The sequence below is a fragment of the Nothoprocta perdicaria genome, unplaced genomic scaffold, assembly GCF_003342845.1.
Source record: "Nothoprocta perdicaria isolate Ctin4 unplaced genomic scaffold, notPer1 scaffold_119, whole genome shotgun sequence".
In the NCBI taxonomy this organism is placed as follows: Eukaryota; Metazoa; Chordata; class Aves; order Tinamiformes; family Tinamidae; genus Nothoprocta; species Nothoprocta perdicaria.
The window spans coordinates 2,149,739-2,171,826 of record NW_020454305.1 but is presented as its reverse complement, the minus strand read 5'-3'; the positions used below and the strand labels follow the sequence as shown (position 1 = coordinate 2,171,826).

Genomic DNA, 22,088 nt, shown 5'->3' with positions numbered 1-22,088 from the left:
CTCATTTTTGTGGACAATAAACTGGTTCATTTTAAAAGCAGAATGCTGCTATGTTAATCTCATACGTTTGAGATGTTAATTTCAAGGGTTTGAAATATGTTAATTTCAAAGGTTTACTAGTTCTCCCTGTCAACAACCAAGCCTTCATTCATCATACATACTCAAAACACATAATGCTACATGACTCATTCAACAGAGCAGTTAATTTTACCATTCTGTGGGATATCTTTAAAACAAACCAGTGAGTAGCAGTTACCATGAAAACAAAAATTGCAACACAGCTCAACTAAAAATTCATAGCTCAACTACTTAATATTGTCATATCCATTAAGTTCTGAAACACAAGATAATTATGTTTCTTACTCAGTTAATAAAACATTTAAAACATTTGCTTGAGAGTAATTCTTTTAAGGTACAAGGTATCCTTTCTACCAAATTGCTGCTTGTATTTTTTCTTAAACATTATTTATTGCAACAGGTCCCTTTGTGTTCTAGCAAAAAAAAAAAAAAAGAAAATAGAGCAAAACTGATTTCACTTCGAGGGTAATCTGAAGAGTACAATTCCCTGTAAAAAGATATTAAGTTGATAAGTCAAGAACACATGACTAAACAGTAACTGCCTTCTGTATTTTAAAAAATGTAAAGGAATAACAACTATTTTTTTCCTGATTTATCAATAGGAGATATTACTGTTATTTAGAGAGTGTCATTAGCAGTCATTGCATCAACATTATAATTAAAGACCACCACAAATACTCCAGGAAAAAGAAAATGCAGTTCCAGTTTTTATAAAAGTCAACAATAAATATTCTCATAGCAGGAAAAGCACAGCCCAAACACATTTTTACCCTGTCTGACTATCACAAACTATTTCGTAGCAAATTTTCCTTCTCAGAAAGGAATCTTCAGGATATTCATTACCTTTTCTTCAAATTCTTAATTTTGCTTACAGTACTGCCTCAGCAGAAACTTTAATCACTCTCTCCTCCAACTCTGTAAAAAGCATTTTCAAGCTCTGTTTTTGTAGAGCAATTAAGTCCAGCACTCCATAATGGCAGGATGCCCTTATCTAAATGAATATGGAAGATTTTTGGTTTAAGGAGGGAGAAAAAAAAATACAGAAACAAAGAGATTATGTAATGAAGCACATAGCTAAAGCTTATAAATCAATAAGGAACTCCTGATTTCAGAAAAGCTTGCTCTGTCAAAACAACAAGAAAAATCTGAAACTATATCGTAAATGAAGGATTAATATTTTTTACCACTAATGACAATACAGAAAGACTTTTTTTTCCAAGATATAAACAGTGACAGTTTCATGAAGGCACAATACTGCTGCAGCAGTTCAAAAGAAAGTTGTTCACCTTGCTAGAGTCACAATGCTTTTCAAGACATTATGTCCAGATTTCAACATACCATTTACTCCAAGGAGCAAAACTTACCAACACCTTCTTATTGGCAACAATACTGCTTCTGCTTTCCAATACATAGAAACATGAACAGACAGTATTTCCTCTTCTGAGAATATTTCTACACGTAAATGCTAGAGGGTCCTTTTTTCAGGGGTGAGGGGCTTGTGGGAGGGAGAGGTTGTTGCAAAAACATGCAAAGAGATATTGGATTTATAATGTAATTATAATAAAATTGTCTTAAATATAGTTTTTCTTAAGAGCTCTTATCCAGGTCTTCTCTCTTTCTTGGAGAGAGAGGGGAAAAAAATAAAAGAAAATTTCATCTCTTTCTTCCCAAGGAAAAAAACTATGGGAACAGGTAACCAGGTTGCCCCTTTCTTTGTGGCATACATTAACCAAGAAAAGATAAACGTAACTCTATCTGGAATACAACAAGGACAAATTTTGGAGAGCTGAGCCCCTCTCTGAAAGGGAAATGACAGGAGTATTCACTGTAAATTGAACAGTTTGTGACCAAAAGATTCATCCCTGATGCAACATGATGAACTTTATAAACCTAGTGATGTTTTTATTACAATTAATGAGAAGTTACCTGAAAAAGCACCATAGAGATAGCAGGAGATCTGTGAGTTACAAGTCAACTATAAGATTTTTTTCCCTTTTCTTTAAACAAAAAAGAAAAACTACATTTCTTCTACAATAATTAACAAACTATTGACTGACAAATTGATTACTGGTGACAAAGGTTTTGTCTTTTTACATATAAAAAGTATAAATAATATAAACAAAATTTATAAATAATACATATTTATAAGCTTTTTTTTTCCCACATCTGGCTTTCTAGTATTACTGCAAACTTGTACAGTTAGGTTAGGGTTCGTCCCCACTATTTATACTAATACAGCTATTTGTGGAACTAGGCTTTGCATAAAAATAACTCCATTTAAAAAAAAAAAAAAAGAAAAAGATTTTATTTCTTTTGGGTGGAAGGCATGAATTAAATTTCAAGTAAAAGACTATTAAAAAAACAACATGTTTTCATCTGTATCCAAGAGCTACACAGTAAGAAAACTGAAATATATAAATACCTCATAGGCTAAAAATACATTTTATCCTAGGGCTCTCATCTGTATTTGAGTACAGCAGTGGTCTAAATATATGCTGTAGGATATAAAGAGAAACACTACTATTTTATAGTGACGTTGAAGCAGAAAGTATGTTGCACTTGCACTACTACAAGAGAGAATTAGCAGGAACGGTATCAGGCTGCCAGTTCTCCACTCTGCAGCTCAAAATTCTCAACTAAGTAAATACCTGACAGTCTGTCTCCTAGGGCCAGTAACTGTTCCAGGGACAGCAAGAAGCCAAAACAAATGTTAGAAGTAAAGAGATTTACGTAAAAGAATAAAAACGGGTACGTACTAAAAAGCAATCTAAAGCACTCATATTTACTTCTTAAGTGTGTGTATTTAAAATATATATATATTTTTTTGGTTACAACTGGAACTGTAACACAGATCTTTTCAAATCAGATGTGAAAACTGCCTTTCAAATTGCTGTAATATAACTCTTTCTGAAAAATGTAACATTCATGGGTTTATGAATTAGTCTCTTTCCCACGCCAACCTTTTTTTTTTTTCCTCTCCTTTTCTTTTTAATATACCTCAGGTGAATATAAAATATTGCATAGGAAAAGGATGAAAATAAAACAATTCACTGTCTGACTTCAGGAGTAATCCTGAAGTTTGAAATACTGGAAGAACAGTATTGTGCTCCATATTTTTTCTTGGATCTTACATCTATCTCTCTGGGCATCTAACTACATTATCTGTTCTCATCTAGAAAAACAGGAAACATTCATATCCTAGTCAATCACAATGTGGGAACTATCCCCATGTAGACTTTTGAAGAAGGAATGCCACAATAATTGTGGTTTTGCTTGAGGCTACTGAGGGGCTTAACAGTCACATGTTTATGATGGGGGAAACTGAGGGGGAAAACACCTTTAAGCAAATCTGAACAGACCAAACACAATCATAATCTGATCAATTCAGGTACTTTATGCACCTGATATGAGTGACTTTAGCATGAAGAATTCCATGAGTTAGAATCTATATCGTCTGTACTCGGTCCCAAAATCAAGGCAAGCGTGCCCTCAATCCATAAGTATAATGTGGATTTCCAATTTCACTAAGTTTAATTTTTTTCTTTAAACACACCTTCAGAAAAAAAATAGAATGCAGTAATTCTCTGATCTCTGACTTCTCTGACCATCTGCACCACACAGAAAAATTCATTAGTATTAACTGCCACAGATGAATCTTAGAAGAATATTCTGTTTTTTACAAAGTCAAAAGAGAGCACCCCAAAATAGGCGCTATGCAGTCCAAAAACATGAAATGGTGAAATTCTGTAAAAACATCCACAATTCTTACAGCACCAACAGAAAAAGAAAAAAAAAAAAAAAAGACAGATTATCTGGAAATATTTTACTACTATAAAAGCATTCAGTTATGATGATAATAGAAAATACGGCTTTTGCAAGTTGGGTGCTAAGAAACAGCACTTTAAAATAACCCTCTAAAGATAAAGCACTCGCACACAAAAAATGTCAGTTTGTCAAAAACAGTTAAAAGATACATAAGCCTCCATTCCCTGGGAAATTTTGATAGCATTCCAGCTCCAAAATGGCATCTTTCCTGCTTTCTTGGGCTCTGTACTTACAGGCAGATGAGCTGCTGTAGCCCCCATATCTCTCAACTGACTCATTTAACAACCAAGGGACAACTCATCTCAAGCACTCACAAACTCCCAGGCTTCATTTCAGTTTGCAAAATCATTTTAAATGTTTGTGTTTTGAAACTTCCTGGAGAAATGCAGTTGACAATTTTGGTCTTCACTACATGCTTACTATCTAAATTTCACATCAGATTTTGCAGGAAGCAATCAGTATGCATCTTAAAAAACTCTAAAAGAAAACAAAAAGAATAGTTTAATTAAAAGCATGAGGACTTAATCAGTTGATTTCATCAAGATATGGGATATTATGTATGAAAATGGGTATTCAGTATTTTTCTTATCCATACTAACAGGACTTCAATAATTTTTACTATTTAACTGGGCTGAGTTGTGATTTACACAAAGGATATAAATTATGTTCTTAAAAATGCAAGTTTTTCTTTTTTATTTTTCTTTCACTTCGTAGAAGTCCATTTGACTTTTAATCTGGTTGGCCTTTGCTCCAAAAAGACTCCAAAGACTTATTAGAAATCATATGTTAAAGAATCCAAGAAATACCTCAAATTCAGTCTTGCCTGAAAAGGGAACCCCTATCCTTACAACACCAAATAAAATTGAGCAAAAGCTATCCTCTTTACAAGATAACATTGTATCAGCTCTAAGTGGAGTTCATATATAGGCAGCCTGCATCCCCCCCTTCACTGCTATCAAGCACTTTATCATGTAAAGACTGAAACAAAATCAGATCAACATTTATTAATTGTTTTAACAAGATATAATTAGATTTGTCATGTACTGATACCCATATGCAAAGTATGTATTAGGAAATTATAAATTTAGACACCAGAGTGCTTTTTTTTAACCACGTTAAATGCTGTAATTTAGTGATACACGGTTTAATTATTTCTTGACACCTGTTTCAGTGTCCTGAAAAAAACTATGCAGTTGGTAGCGAGAATACTGAGCAAATAGTACCTTCCAGTGAAATATTTCATCACCGTTGCTTAGCTAAGTAATAGTGAAAAAACAATTGCATTGTAATGCATTAATCACCATTTAAGATCTGAATTTTATGATAACTGAACATCACTTAATGAGAGCAAATTTTAAATACTTCATTCCTGCCTAGAAGATAGAGTACTAACAGCATCTGAACTTCTTTCCTAAATTGTAAAAGGCTAAAAGGTAACTGATAAAATGAGAAAAAAACATGAAATGGTAAATTAGATTCAGAACAAATTTCCAAAATACTCAAAAGGTGCACCTGTTAACAGTCACCAAAAATCTATCTTCTATCAATCGATCACCTTGATTTTTCCTCTAACAATTGCACCAATTAATTTTAAGTTATTAATCTGATTGAAAGGATGCAGGTTTCCAACAACAAGAAAAAAGGAAAGTACATGATATACATTCTGCAATGGTCACAAATCTCATCTCAGTTTAGATGTGACATTTTCAACTTAAAGAATAATCATCCACTTAATTATTATCTATCCAGGATTTCTTAAGCAAGAAATAAATTTAAAAAAAAAAAGCACTCTATTTTTTGTTTTTTTAAGTTAACAGAAAAATATGCAGTAAGTATGTATGGGAAACTTGTACACACTTCTCTCTTCTGTGCAATCTACATTTCCACATAGCAACTATGAGAAAGATGTGCTACGTAAGGGACAGGGACCTGGCAGAGCATTATGGAATAAAAATTTAAGGTATATTGCACTACTGCTGTATATTTTTTGTTAGGTTTCATGTATAAAGGAAAGACGTGTATAAATTGAAATTTCAGAACGATAAATTGTCGTTTTCCATAATCACCTATTTCTGATGAAAATTAGCATTTGAATAATTAACTTCTATATGGAAAACAACAATCAACAATATCTGAAACACCTTATCCATCAAAGTACCAGATCAACAGATCCTTTATCTTTCTGGATACTAAATCAGCAATACTACTCACCTTGTAAGTAATTCAAAAGGGCAAAATCAAAGGTAGTTAAGGAGAACAGTGAAACAAAAGTTTGAAGTAAGTATGAACTAAGTATGGCTTTACAGAGCTAGATTAGGTAAGTGTTTCAAACTTCTTTCTTAGGAGTAACATTAAGTGACATTATAAATGTGTTATTTTCAGAAGACTGAATAAGATGAGAGAAAACAATATCACGAGAATACAATTTCATGATAAACATCCAAATAGGCAAGAGGAGAGGGGAGTATTAGTTTACCGTATATATCTCATCTTTTTAAACTGAGCATAAATATCTGCATGAATTTACTACAGTTCGTATAAACAAAACTGAAATAATTCAGTGGGGTTTACATCTTGTAAAGAATTTGAGGGTTGGGCAAACAGAACCAACTCCTGCCAAACCATAGCTCTAAATAGCTAAGCAATAATAAAATGTTAAAATTCATAGGATGACACAAATTTGAAAACAACGCATAAAGTTTTCAATATGAAAGCAAAATTTCTGATTGCAAACAGAAACACACAAGTAAGGTTTAATGAACACATATCTTATATACATATTTAAAAAACTAAAGTGAAAAAGGGAGAGATTCAAACTTCTGGATAAGTTCAGCTTGACTAAATTCCTTTAGCAGATTTAGTCTCTTCTAAAGTAAAACAAAACACTAGACAACACAGATGCTCCTACGCATTAGAACTACTTCTAGTAGAAAAAGAAGCTACACTAATCATTTTAGCAACAAAAAATAATTGATTTGTTTTTTCTTTCCTTTTTACGTGATATGTATAAACATTCTGAAATGAGAAATGCATTACATCTAGGAGAGATTATGCATTAAAAAATAATAAAGCATTATGTGTCCCACATACATTTATACCATAAGGAGAAAAGGTGCAAAATTCTGATTTATTGATTTATTTATTAAGAATTAGGCAAGTTTTTCATTAAAAACATTCTTATAATTTCTGCTGAGAACATGTGCTTTCCTAATGTATCAGATCAGACACAGGGGCTCTTTCTACCCCTTTTCGAACAGGAATTCAGATTGGGAATGGGGGAAAATAGATGAACAACTTCCCTCCCTTTTCTCCTCCCTCAAACACCTTTACCCCAACACCTTTCAGAACACATCTTCACAATAAATAGTTCTGTCATTAAATTGAGGGCTTTCATTCAAAAGCATAAAAATTACAGGCTATATTTGTACCAGCAGATGGGTTACCAAAGAAACAGAACGCTTTTTTAAAAGGTAATAGAAGTTGTAACATCATAAAAAACAACAAAGAAATGCACTTTAGAAATGTCCTGATGTTGCTATTCTTCCTCAAATAGTGTTTTATTCCTTTTTTTTTTCCAAATACAACTACAGTTCGTGAAGAAAAGGTGTAGTTAGTTTCTCAACTGGACTGCACCATCAAAATTAGCATTCTTTGTTTGAAGAATTACAATTAGCATAATCGTTTGAAGAAGCCTCATTAAAATCATAGACTCTTCAACTTCAAATAAGCAAAGTTCACAAACTTGAGAATCAGAAGAAATACCATTACACTTTGGGATTTTAACATTGCCATATAATGTGCAAGTATACACAGCATCTCACATAGTTATCAGTTGTACAATCTTAGAATATGCATGCAGTCACATTACAGCCAAATAAAGTTGTTCACAGAGAATGTATTTTTCCATGCCATTCCACAGTTTCCTAGTTTTGGCACCATATATGAGGTTGCTTTGTAATTCATCAGGAAATTTCCAAAAAGACAAGCTCATTTACCTTTTCTATAGGATGCAACAAAAGGAAACAAAATAACTGAAAAATGCAAACAAAACACCACACTGAGGTAACCTGAGGAGTTAGCTACTAAAATGAAATCTGTGAAATGGTAAAACTTAGTTTACTTTAAGCCCAACTGTAAGAGCCAACTTAACGATAAATTGGTAACTTTCCTACAGTAACCAAACAGCTGTACATGCTCATTCAGCTGCAACAAAAACTTGCTTAACTGAAGATTAACAATTACATGTAGGTCAAAAATTAACAGGTATGCTATCTCTCAAGATGTATCCATTGAAACAAATTGTATAACATTTACCTGTGTCCAGGCGCTTTACAGGGGACTCATCATCAACCTCAGTATCTCCACATGCACTCCTTGATCTTTTCCTTGGGTGCAGAAGTGTCTCCAACCTTGGAAGGACTACAGACAAAAAGGTTTTGGTCCCTAGCTGTGGAGAAGTTGGCTGGGTTTCAGTGTTCTTTGCAGACTTTTGGGGGCTTATACTTTTCGATTTGCAGAAGAGAATGGATGTACGTCTGTTTACATCAGTTGATGACTCAGCTACAGCAGAAACAGTCGACTCATTGAGATTACTGTCAAGTAAGTGTTCTGGAGTGTGTCCATTTATTTCTTTCTGAATGGAAGTACTATATAATTCATTATCAAATTTTACTCTTTTGTAAAGCTTACTCTGCTCTGGATTGAGTTCTACTGGTTTGAGGGTTGGTGGTTCTGAATTAGTCTCCAAGTTTGAAGGAAGAGGTAATGCATCTGATGGTTCAAGTTTAGGGGGAGATTTATCTCCTGAAAAAATTATAAATAGAGTGTGATTTTTGAAAACTCATAGTTAGAAAGTCTATTATAAAACTCACTATAAATGTGCAGCCCACCAAATAACTTGTTGTTTGGAAACAAAGCATAACATTTTAAAAACAAACCTTGCCTAGTAACAACCTGTCCTAGTTAGTAGTTCCTACTTTTACACTGGGAATGTAACACGGATGAAAAGTAGGCGTTTATTTGGTGTGTTAACAGTTTACACCTGGATAAATATTTTTTCTCTCTCATGCAGTAATGTTAATTTCATAACTACATCTAACAAACCTTTTTTTTAAACCAAAAATTGGAGTGGTGTAGGATTTCTGTTAAATGTAGCTACACCACATTTAGAGCAACATTTTTGATAAACTACAATCTACTACTAACTGATAAACTATAACTATGATTTTACAATCTTGTATAATCAGCTTACCTGCCTGAGGCAAATTTTATCAAGTAATCATTTAAAAGAGCTGTAATTCTCACCTGTTCTATTAGTCTGTACTAGTGTGTGTTATAAAATTTACAGACATGCAAGTTTCACAGAACTGCTTTACAATTGTGAATAGCATTGTGGATAACAGTTTAATTTAACAAAAAAAAACACACACAAAGTTTTGCTGCTTTACTAGGCACTATTTAGCAAATACACTTTGCAGAATTGACAGGAGAAGTCAGAAAAACCACCCTCTACCAATTTTTCATTCCTTCCCCTTCTTTTACACAATCTTTTCCCAGTTAATTTCAACAGCTCCATGCTGGGAAAATGCAATGGAGATGCAACTAGGAATGTACAGAGCTAATTTTGGCTTTCCACCCCAAGTGATGAGGAAAAACACACAAAAACCCAACATTCTACTCTCAGAGTATTCCCAAATAAAAGTAAAATAACTTTCTAACCCAAAGTTATCAACAGAAATGTACACAGACAGTAAAACTCTTTAGTTTTAACAGGAAGACTCTTAAGATATGAGTAAGGAGAAAAAAGATGCATATTCTACATTAGCTGTGTAAGAACAATGTATCCAATAGAAACATTTATGCTGTCAAACAAAATATTTGTTAATTTTATGTCATCTAAATAAAAATTATGAAACACTAAGGGTTTAAACCCTCTATCAGCAACAAATTAAAAATCATATATGTATTGTTTTGATTTGGGCTCCACAATGCATATTTTGAAATCCGTATCTTGTGCATATCAGAAAGACTGCTCCAACTGTATAAAATTTCTATGAAATAATTCATATTAATAACATATACTGTTAAAATAAAGTGTGACAACATTCACATTCTTTAAAAGTATACAAGAACTAGAAATGGTAAATAGTATTTTAAGATGACCTTAAGAATGAGATCCATAGGCAGTTAAACATATTTGAAGCAGCATTTTAAAAAAAGTTCTAAGAATGGTCTGTTCTTTTAACTTTTAATTTTAATTTTCTTACAATGAATTTTCAAATTCATTTCTAAAGATTAAAAAAAAAAAATCTTTTCAAAGACTCGCAGAAAGATTTAAGCACAGAAAGCCCTTAGAAACTATTTTGACACTACAAGACTAAGTTCAAAGAGTTATTTTGGTGCCACATGCCACAGGAGCTTAAGACACAATTTATCAAATGATTAGAAATTCAAAACAGAATTACAAAGGGCAATTCATAACAATTCTAAAAGCTGCCTCATGTAAAGATTCACATTCTCATCAGATGATTCTACTGACTACTTTTTTCAGTAGCTTGTTCCTTTCCTCTTCCAATCACACTCCACTGAAGAACCTAAATCTGAATTAACATTTACTCTTCTCAACTAGACCATAATGCCAATCAACTGTAGATAATGCTTTTTATTATATTTTCTCAAATTAAGTACTTCGAAGTTTTACTGGCTATTAGCAATAAAAGGCTGTCATAAAAATGTTAGGCTAGAATTAACAAAAAAGTAGTATATTTATTATCTTCCAAAAATTATATCCCTAAATAACTGTATGTTCAGCAACATCATTACAAGAAGGAAGAACAAAGGGAGGGGGGGGTGATTCCCTCCCCAACAAATCCTGAACTTCATGAAACATTTTAAGAATAATTAGCACCTAAAAACACAATGGATAAGTTAGATGCTGCATCAGTTACAGTTTTTCTACCACGTCACTCAAATATCAAGCAAGTTACAGATTTGAAATACACATTCTCTTAATCACACTAAGAATTAAACATCAAGCTGATGAATGAACTGCTATTGAAGACAGGGATTGTATTCAGTTCAATTTTCCAAAGATTTGATAGCATCAAACTCCTCTACTCAAACTAGTGCTTTTAACTATGCTTCCACTTTCCCTTCTGTCTTTTCCTCCTTCATCTGACAGTTAGTCAAGATGTAACATGCCTCTACCTCAAGAAAATTAAGTAATGACATAACTTAAGAACAGAATGAAACACATGAACAAACTGTTCATAACATGTGTCATTTAAGGAGGAGTAATAAAGACATCAGTAACTGACTTCAAGGCAAAAAGCCAACACAACATTCAACTGTAACCTACAATCAACTCTTTCTTGTTTTCCTCTCATTAAAATTGGTTGGCAAATACTAAGAGGCAGATAAGGATCTGAGCCCATTATTTTAAGGAGCAAGAGGGGCATCAGCAGGACAGCTGGAGTCAGTGCATTTGACTTAAACTCACCTGACCCCTACACTCATTTCAGCATTTTGGATTTCCAAAAGTATCAAGAGCATTGAGATTTCCAAATCCATTTCCACTCTGATACTGTTTCTATTTTAATTTTAATTATTGTCTTTTAATCCCTGCTATTTGGGGAGAGGATATCGATTTTAAAAATGACAATCTTAAAATATTAAATGAAAACAAGCACTAAATGGCCATTTAAAAAAACGTGAATTACTAGTATAAGAAATAAATTTTAGAAAATGATCAGAGCTTCTGACTGAAGAAGTCCACAGCAGTACTGAAATACAGTTTAAAATCTTACCTTCTTCTTCTCCTTCTTGTTCTAATGCTGCATTTTCTTCTTCAAAACTTCCAATACCTGATTCTATTTGAGGAGCCTGGTTGTGTTGCTGACTTAGTTTGTTCCGGATAACGCCGATTTCTTTCTTTAACAGCTTTGCTCTTTTGCTCCTTGACCCACTGGATTTCATTGCACAGGTGAGATCAAGCTTTTCTAACAGCTCTCTCAGCTGTTCTTCCAAGGACATATGCACTCTGTTTGCTGGATTCAGTAATCTATCCACTGAAGTCAAAATATGTAAAATTGAAAATGTGTTAATTTTTAGCAGACTATTAACAACTATACCAATCAAAAAAAAAAAAAAAAAAAAAAAAAAACACCCCACCCCACCACTTTCTGGAATTAAACAATTGCAAAAAAGCTAGTTTGACTCCAGTTTTTACACCTTCACTGTCACCGGTGAGGAACTCCTATGTGATATTACTAGAATTCTTTTTGATTAAAGTGCTGTTTGAGAAAACTATGTAGAGGAGCAAAGAATTTTTAGGTGTGAAGGAAGACATCTTAACATGTTTGCTTCTATTTAAAGAGCAGGATAAGATTATGGTCATAAACAAAGTACATTATCTCTCCTTCACTGGCATATACCTTGAATTTCTGTGTTTTTAAGACAAAAGATGACTTTTTAATTCTCAGTCTCACAAACTTGCATTCTTTTAAATGTAGAAGCAAGCTAGAGCTATTTTCAAACATTAAATTCCTGAGTGAATAGACAATTTAAGTATGTGCTTATTTTTACACACAATAGCAGCCTATGACTTATGGGCATATACAATTATGGAAAAGAAAGCATTCAAAATTTAAAATCCATTTTTAGATGCACTTTTTAAATTTAAATTTTAAATTTACTCTAAGTTAAAAACTTAGTAGAGAAGGCATGTGTTTTTTAGAAGTGTGTTCTAATGACAGAAGAGAATCAACTGAATCATCAAAAATACAGCTTGTATTAGGAAAAAATACACATTTTTCATCAGAAAACTGAACAAATCTTGATTTGTTCATTATTTCAAACATGTGAAAGGTATGTAGAGACTGTATTTAATAAAAGACATAACTTCCTAAAGTTCCAAAAACATCTTACCTTCTTCCCACGAGAAGGGCTGGGGTGACTCAAGTTTAGGCCGCTCAGGTAAGTGCATTCCAGTTTCATTATTATAACCGATCCCTTCAGCATCTCGCCTAGCTTGCCTGAGAACAACTCCTCCTTGATCTCTTAACCGCACTGCAGCTCTATAGAATATTGTATCTTTTGCATTGTACTTCATACAGTTATCTATGATAAGATTGAAGTCTTCTTCAAATTCGCTGAGGTTTTTATAGCCTTGAGCATCTAACCGTTTTCTCATGGTAGAGAAATCCATAGGATGTTTAATATGATCCAAATAATCTGGAACCTTTGAATGAATATTTAAAGCAACAATATGTAAAAATGTATTCAAATCATTTTATTAAAGATAAAGTAACATTAGTTATTAACTAATTCTTTTTTTTTCCCCCCTCATATTGATCAACACCTCAAGTCAGGAGCTGAGCAACGTAGCTTAAAATCGCACGTTTTGATCCTGCACACATTTACACATCAATAGAAACTTCAATATTATATGGCTCTGAATCCTAGATAATAAACCTGGACTCAAATAACAGATGCACAGAATATTCATTTCTAGAATTGTGGAAGAATGTGCATGTGCACACACACATGCAAGGACATATACCTAAACACACATGCACACCCATACATATGCACACTTTGAGATAATTTGATTTCCAAAATAAAAAAAAATTGGGAATGGGTCTTCAAATAAAAACACATTATCCACATTTTTTTTTACTAAGAATCCCTTCAAACTTGTTTTACCAAATAATAATATGTCAGAAGTAAAACAAGAACAAACAAACAAACAAGAGAAACCCTAAACTCTTTAGCCTTTTTTAGCTTTGTATGAAGTGGTTTAGGTTAGCATGTGCTCACTTTATTTCATGCTAGTGTTTCCCAAAGGAAATTACTCGGCTGTATCAACATAAACAGATTTTCACAGCAGTTAAGTCATAACGTAAGCTACCAGAATATACATATCAATATATAACACTGCTCCCAATTCTGCAGTGCAATTATTTATTTCTTGTTATTAAATGAAGAAAATTGCATCCAGACACGAGGAAACATTTTGGACACATCAAGTTCAAGACATACCTCTTTAAGGTTCACTGGCTGAGCAAATATACGAGCAGGATCCTTTTCCTGCAGCTGATCCAGAACTGACCGCAGAAGTACAGTGAATGGAGTAAGCTGCAGCTCCATAGCAACTTGCTCAATCTTGACCTAAACAAGTAATCAATATCCAGTTAAGTACTTTCCATTAAGAAAGTGTTCTGCATTGTTCTGCAGCAAGAGAAAGGTATTTGATACAAAAATTCAAGTCACTGAGTTCCTTAGTTGAAATATCAAAGAAAAAAAACATTTTCAAAAGTAACACTTCTAGAGCTTATGCTACTTTCCAGATCATTAGTTGGCTTTGGTCTGACATACTAATGCCTAAATGATCACTCTCTCTTTGCTGTAAACTCAACTTCAACTCCAGCTTCACAATTCTTCAGAACTCAATATTCATGTTTTGTTTTTTAAAAATTGATTTTTGTTCTACTTTTTAATTGTATTATTATTAAAGAAAACATTACACAAGAATAGCTTTACATAACTACCAACTGTAAAAATATGAGCAAAAATTTAAGGGCAATCTGCTTAATTTTAAGTTGTTGCAGTTGTTCAAAAATGTAGCAAAAGAATTTGCAACAGTGATCAATGTTAACAGGACAAGTGAAACAAACAAAAAACGTTTTAAGAGACAAAATGTTCATTCTATGGAAATGTCAATAAAATCATTTAAAAAAAAATCTACACTTTTTCGTAATATTTGGTTACCGTTTAGAATTGCCATTACTTTTGACTAATTTAAGACTTCTTTACAGCTTTATTTTCAGGACATTTAAAAAGATATCAACATTGAAACATATTTGTTATAGCAATGATACATCAATGCTGTGTTTACAAGTGTGTGCATATATATGTGCTAATTTAGTAACACACAAAGTATACACACACATACACACAAATAGGTATTTTCCTATAGACAGAAAATAATACATGACCATATCCTTGATTTTCTAGCTGTGATTATCTTTCAGTGAGTTTTACATCTTACAGAAAACAGAAATTGAGTGCTTTGTGCATAGCAAAAGATGGTTAATAACTCACAGTAGGGCAAACTTCTTGCTATCACAGATTTCTTACACAACGTTGTCTTTCTTATCAATTCCTTACTTCCCTTCTCCCAGCTATTAATACTTCATAAAGCTGTATGATTTAAATGCAGCTTAAACAACTCAGTATAGTGGCTGAGTGAACCAATTATTTTTTAACAATCTGAAACACATCTCTTTACAAGCACAACTGAAAGACCTATTAAATAATTCTACTTTAAACTACAGGTATGCCCATGTGTGTGCACATGTGTTTCTTGATCCTAAATAAAGATTTAAGACATATTCTTACTGCAAAACCTTTGTGCAAGAATACTTATCGACTACCTTTTATTTTAGAAAAGTTTCACCAAATTAAAAGTCTACTGCAGTCTACTGACCTGTTCTCGTTTTAATTTTTCACGCTTACGTATGAGTTCAATTAGCAAACGTGCTCTTTCGAGATCATGGCGCAGCCTTTGCCAGTACTTCAATTTTTCTTTTAAGGCTTGCATTTCTTCATCATCTTCTCTCTAAGAAAATAATCAAAAGGTTTTAACAAAAATTGAAAATGATGATTTTTTAATACAATTATATAGCATATTCATGCGAAAGGAGAAACTTGTTTTACAGTCACAGCACTCAGCCTTAAGTTTCACACTGTAGAACAAAAACTAAAAAAAGAAAAACTAAAAAAAAAAAAAAAAGAAGAAAAAAAAAGTAGAAACTAGAGTCAGGGTATCTTCTTCAATTTCTAAGTTCGTTAGTTGAAAATTACATCTCTAAAACCAGAAAGCAATCCTATGATGAAGACAACTTCTATGAGAAAAAATTTACACAGCAAATAACAATTTAGGAATCTAATAAGCTGCAAAATAACATCAAATGTTTTAAAAGTGAAATCCAAATGAGCAAGGACACTATTAGCTTCTTCCTCCACCTCAAACCTGGTAAAAGCAAGTACTTGTACTCAATGTAGTAAGGACAATTGTGCCAATTGTAAGGACAGGAAGTAAAATCAACTCTCCACCAAAAGGAGAAAAGCAGGGAAAATAAAAGTAGTTTCCTGGAGAAGTTAAGAAACAATCAAGACTGTAAATACAGTTGGCTTCAAGCAACAGAGATAAGCAACTTCCCCCCCCCCCTCCCATTTTAACTCAACATACTTCAAGTCTGTAAGCTATAAAAGATGAGAGAGGAATAAAGATGACCACTTGGTAAGCATGGGGACAATGAAAATGATTACACTATAGACTGTTACAAGCAAAATAACTTCCCAAGTGAAGTAAATTTAGAAATATTACAGATCCTCTGAATACAGATTTTGCAATTTTTCAGACAGAAGTTTCTAAAAATAAAGTTGCAAGAACCAGTAGTTTAAAAATTCCTAATACATGTGTGAGTACCCAAGAGATCCACAGAGTATTTTACTTCTTTATGTACTTTTAAATTCTAAACGTAAGTACTGAACATACCTACTGAAGCTATAAAATTTTTCTTCTTCAAATCTCTTACTGCACTACAGTTTAAAATCTCTATCTAGTTCTGTATAAAACACAGAAATCTGGAAATAAGGATTTGTTCCTCTTCCAAAAATATAACAGCAACAAAAGTGAAAAAATGGAGGCATAAAATTTTATTTCCTTTTCCCAATTACTACAACCATTGACAGTTCCCCCATTCCTTTTAAGAAGTTAGGTCCAGATTTGGACACTTTCTACATATTTTAACTGATAAGAGTGGTATTTCAGAGTTAATTTTGACAACAGAACAAGTATCAGCAAGACAGTTTCTATTCCCTAAGATTTCTCAGGGACTCACTGAACTTGAAAATCTGCACTGCCACTAATAATGCCTGTCCTCACACACCTTGGCATCTTGGAGCACAGACTCCAAATGCAGAAAAATAACCTGTTACCTGATATTACAGCTGTTTTTTTTCATGGTTTTACTGTTTTTCAGGATCACAGGTATTCTTTGGCTGTTGCTCAAAGCACAGACCTTGTCCTCTCTCTGCTTGCAGCCACTCAATGTTGTCTGCTCTTTTGCCCTATGCAATTGCACAAGAACTGAACCTGATGAAAACTCAGCCAACAAAAGTAAATTAGTTTTAAGGCAGAACACAGAACTTAAATACAGCTAGGAAAAGGTTACTTTCTCATACCAGGTTTTGGACTGGCTTACTTGAGACCTAAATACTTGACTAAACCTGAAGATGCAAGCTGTTCTTTTAAAAATATATAAAAACAAAATGTAACAAAACAATGACTTATTCAATTTTTTGAAAGGATTATTCTTCTAGTTGGTTCAGCTGCTTGATCTAGTGCATGCACTCCCACTGGACAAACACCTGATTCTCATTCCATAACACAGCCACATTGGTTTAAATCTGCAGATGTGACCCTAAGTATTCACAGTCTCTATTCCTTTGTGTGTGTAATGAAACCCTGAATGATATTTCCGCTTGTGCTCTTGTTAGTCCACTCAAATTTACGCTACTCCTATGTAAAGCGGCACGGTCAGATATGGCAATAGCACTTGTGATTAATCCCCTTTACACTGACCTATTGCCTGATAATAAAACATATGCCTTACAATCTTACTCTAAGATTAAAAAGTTCCATGCAAGCTGAAAATAGCACAGGTTTCTGATATCTAACAACAGCTAGGATAAAACTCCATTTTACACTCCCTCCTTTCCAAGTTTAGTTCTATAAAGCTTTCCAACAAGCAAAGGTCCTTCCTTCTGTTAAACTTCATGGAAGTTCTTCTCCAAATTTCTTTCTTACTGCAACAAATCAAGCTTATTCCATCTGACAAAAAAGAAAATAAACAGAAGCTTCATAGCACTCCACACTCAGAATATATATTGATTGAGAAACAATGTTCAGCTTTAATTCCCACCATGAAGAATGCATTACTGCTGTATACTGGTAGGAGCAGTGTCATTGTGCCAACAAACCATTCCTTTTTTAATGTTTTATGACTGCAACTAATGCAATGTTCTTGCTGAAAACTCCAATGCAGTTATGACCTTAGTTACTGGCAGTTTCTACTTTGTTTTTCAAAACAGCAGTTTTGAACTATCTCACTGCAGCAGAAACTCCGCTTGGATTTCATGCCTTGCTTTTATACAGACATTCTTTTACTATAGGGGAAAAAAGAAAAAAAAAAGTATATAAGCTAGTTTAGGATATTTGCAATCTCCTTTGAAACTTGAGATCAGGTGAAATCCGAGTGACAGGATGAAGAAAAACATAAATCATTCTTTCAGAGTGTTGGTCTTCCTTCCGACAGTATATATGCCAAGGTCTTTCTACTGTGTTTAGAGCTGTTCTAAGTCTTACAACACCACCTTGCGAAGCATATCACAATTTAGCCCAAAAGCACACTCATTAGGCAGCTACTCTAAAGCACAAAGTTTTTTTCCCTTGCCAAATTCTTTCTAATAAATGACGGAGAAAGATCCAAGTATCTTCTACGAGCTGCTTTGAAAACAAATTCTGAGCTTTGTTAGAATACCTAATATTAGAATGCCTAATATTAATAGAACACCTGGTTTTAATATTTCTCTTCAGTTAAAAAAAAAATCTAGATTTGTATCTCAGTGTATACCTTCCTCAGATTGAATGAAACATTTACGGTTCTTTGATAATTTGGCTTCTCCCACAAAAGACAGAGAATCTTCCTATCTACACTGAAATTACAGAGTAACAACACTTGCTTTTCCAACGTGATTGGAGCAAGTAATCTATGTTGCACAATTTTGAGGAGTTCCTTGTAGCAGCAATGCCACAGCTGATTATTAACACGTTCATTATAGTTTGGCTTATACTTGGAATAACAACGATGACTAATGCACATCAAATGCTATGCAGTTACAACTCTTTCAATAGGCGTTTATAAGAACATTTGGCAGTATTATGGAAAGATGCACAATGACAGAAAGACAGCTAATTTCTCACTGAGGAGCACTACCAACACATTTTCCATCAATAGGACCATTTATTATTCAACTTCCCTTGAAAATTATGTTTTCTTTTCAAAAGATGAAGATTAGATCAATTGTGCAGGTTTTCAACAATAAAACAAAGTCAAAAAAGTATCCTAGTTTTTAAGTCAAGAAGTATAAACACTTTATTTCAAATTAAGTAACGCAATATTTAATTGAGTGTGTTGTTTTGAACTTTAAAATAAAAAAGTGTTTGGGCAGGGACACAAATAATGAAGGCCCTTTAAACAGACTTGTTTTTGTATAATCAAACATCAAATATAATTATTATCTTATTTTGGCAGTTATTAATTTATTTTTGAGAAATTTTGCCCCTTTGATTCCCAAAGAAAACATGGTATCTTAACAGCAAAAGTACTTCTAACCACTACTAGTAAATATGCTTTCAGGAGCTGTAATTCCAGGTAGGTATGTGCTTCCACACGTGCCATGGACTTTGCAACTATTACAAGGTAACTGGCAGATATTATTCTGAAGAATAGAAAATTTTGGTATTGAAGGGATAAGAACATGTTCTGCTTTGGAGTTCCATGAGTAACCCACAATTTCTGATCCCATTAAGCAGCACGCCACCTATATAATTTTCTAAAGTAGTTTAGTCCTGTAACCACCGAAACCAATGTGTAAAATTCATATTGACATCTGATTAGCAGTTATCTAATGTACATTAAATCATACTTTGAATTCAGTTTTTTTTAAAAATGGAATAATTACAAAATATCAGAAAGAATTAGGATGCAATGTTGACTATGATGTTTCTATGACTGTATCAATGATTTATCAGCAAACAACAACACAATTCAATCAGAAATAACAGTTAAGATCTCAAGGGGAAAAAAAGATCTAATACAAGTAAATGATACTCATATACTACATTTTTAAGGCTATAAAATGCATTCATAACTCCTAGAGGGCATTTTACAAGAAAAAGTTGCCTGGAAGCAGAACAACAACAGACACAGCCAATTACATTTCCAATTTAAAAAGGGTAAGAGAATGCAATAAGAATATTTACACCCTGTCGTTTCACTGCATTTCAAGCATTACATACACGGGTCTATTCACAGAATTCAAAAAAGAGGTTTTAATTATTTTCACAGTCACTTAGTGACTTAAAACATTAAGACCTTCTGCTATCTCTAATGTTGATCATATGACAAAATGGGAAGCAGAGAAGTATTGTTTTCTCAATCTGATACAAACTTGAGTAACTTTCTCTTCTCCATTTTCAGCAATCCTGATTGTTAAATGAATAAAAGATTAATCAGCTTCGATGAATTCTAGTGATTTTTACCTATACAAGATACCCAGTGTAAATTTATACTTATCTATAGCCCTGCTCGTCTACGTCAAAAATGAAACTAGAAGTGGACTCAACAGGTCCTTTAGTTTCAACCAGGATTTGTTCGTAGTTCTGCTATTAGCAAACAACGTGTGTCAAAAGGATACAAACCTCAAACATCGGAAACTAACATAACTAACCTTTACTCTGTAAAAATTTCCATTTTTCTTGATTCTATGTTGCAAAGTCTAATTTTATTTTGCATCTTCTAATAAATTTAAAATAAAATTTATTTTCACTTTACTAACATTTATGACACATTGAGGAATGAGTTCCAAAAGATGTAATATTAATCTATAATCATAGTACTAAGAAAGTTTTGGTGACGATATTTTTTGTGAAATGTTCAAGCAAAACAAAAGATAATCCAAATATTTTGTACATCTTACAAGAAATTTGAACATCATAAGACTTATGTCTAACATAACAGATTCCCTATTTCCATATAGAAAAAAAGGGGAAAGCTTTCGTTTAATGCTATGTTTCCTACTTAACATGTATTCATATTCATGTATTAAAAGAGAGACTTCTTGATTTCTTCTTTTAAGTAAAAAGCATGTCACATACCTGTTGCGTGTTTCTTTGCGACTGTAAACTGGACTGCAGCCTTCTCAACAGAGGAACACCATTCCTAGACAGCCTTTTAAGCAACCAGTAACTGTGCACTCGTTCAACAAACTGCTTCTTCCGCTGAATGGCCACCTGATTCATTATTTTATTTAATCTAAAATATGGAAAAACTGATATTGTATTTTTGCAGCAAAGCACAAAATATATTTGTCTATGGAAGTTCAACATCAAGAATATATAAATACATTAAAAAGCAACAGCAACAACCATCATATTACTAATCTTTCACCTACGTTATTCTTAGTTCAGTTAGCTACCACCACCAACTTACTAACAAATACATCTGATTGCCAATTTAGTTTATATCAAATATCAGAATTCAGACTAAAATATCATGTGAATTTAAAAATAATTATATTTAAAAAAGAATCAGGAATAAAGCTCTAAATGCATGCTAAAGTTTTCAGATCATTTGTTGCATATTTAATATGCACAACATAATGCAGAATTAGTAGTCACTTATACACAATTAGTAGTCTTTGAATAAAATTTTATTTTTTTATGTAAAAAAATTACCTGCTTTTAAAAGTAGCTTGTTTTACTGAAGTACTAACATTAACCTTTCAGTAAGTGAAGAGGAGAAAGTTGAAAAGAGCAAACATTTAGGATTTTATCCTACATATATAATGAAAATATCCACACAAGAAAGGCTGCAAGAGAGGATGATAAATCATTTAAATGAAATACCTTGATTAAATACTTTCTTCAAAATTGTTTTTTAAAGAAATACATATGTTATGTCCTGGGGCTCCAAACACCTGCATTTTTTTTAATAGTATTTATTTGTTTTGTTTTTCATTTGGTTTGGTTTCAGAGGATAGAGGGACTAGGGTTTTTCCTCCTCCTCTCTAGCTGACCTTGAGTGAGCAAGAGGTTGTATCAGACAATCTCCAGGGAATCTTCCAGCCTGAACTGCTGTGTGATTCTGTTTCTTGTTTGTTTGTTTTGAGGTGGGGAAGCAGCTGAACAAAGGTAGGGTTTTACCTCAGCAGGAGGTAAAAATCGAATTACAGGATAATACAAATGCACAGAAGTGTTAGTGTTCTTTCCAGTATACTACTGCTTAAAGCAAAACTCTACATAAGACAGCATATTTATCAGATTTTTCAACTAAGTT

At 33.0% G+C, this 22,088-nt stretch overlaps 1 protein-coding gene across 2 annotated transcripts in view; it reads right to left on the bottom strand.

Moving 5' to 3' along the window:
• Window positions 1–22,088, bottom strand: part of BRD1 (bromodomain containing 1) — a 50,752-nt gene that overhangs the window by 16,571 nt on the left and 12,093 nt on the right. For both annotated transcript variants that reach the window (XM_026053806.1, XM_026053807.1), the window contains exons 2-7: window positions 20,909–21,065; window positions 15,389–15,520; window positions 13,942–14,070; window positions 12,829–13,141; window positions 11,709–11,969; window positions 8,218–8,706 (exon numbers count right to left, since the gene is read on the bottom strand). In XM_026053806.1, the coding sequence (XP_025909591.1) occupies window positions 8,218–8,706; window positions 11,709–11,969; window positions 12,829–13,141; window positions 13,942–14,070; window positions 15,389–15,520; window positions 20,909–21,065 (1,481 nt within the window). The remainder of the gene's footprint in view (window positions 1–8,217; window positions 8,707–11,708; window positions 11,970–12,828; window positions 13,142–13,941; window positions 14,071–15,388; window positions 15,521–20,908; window positions 21,066–22,088) is intronic.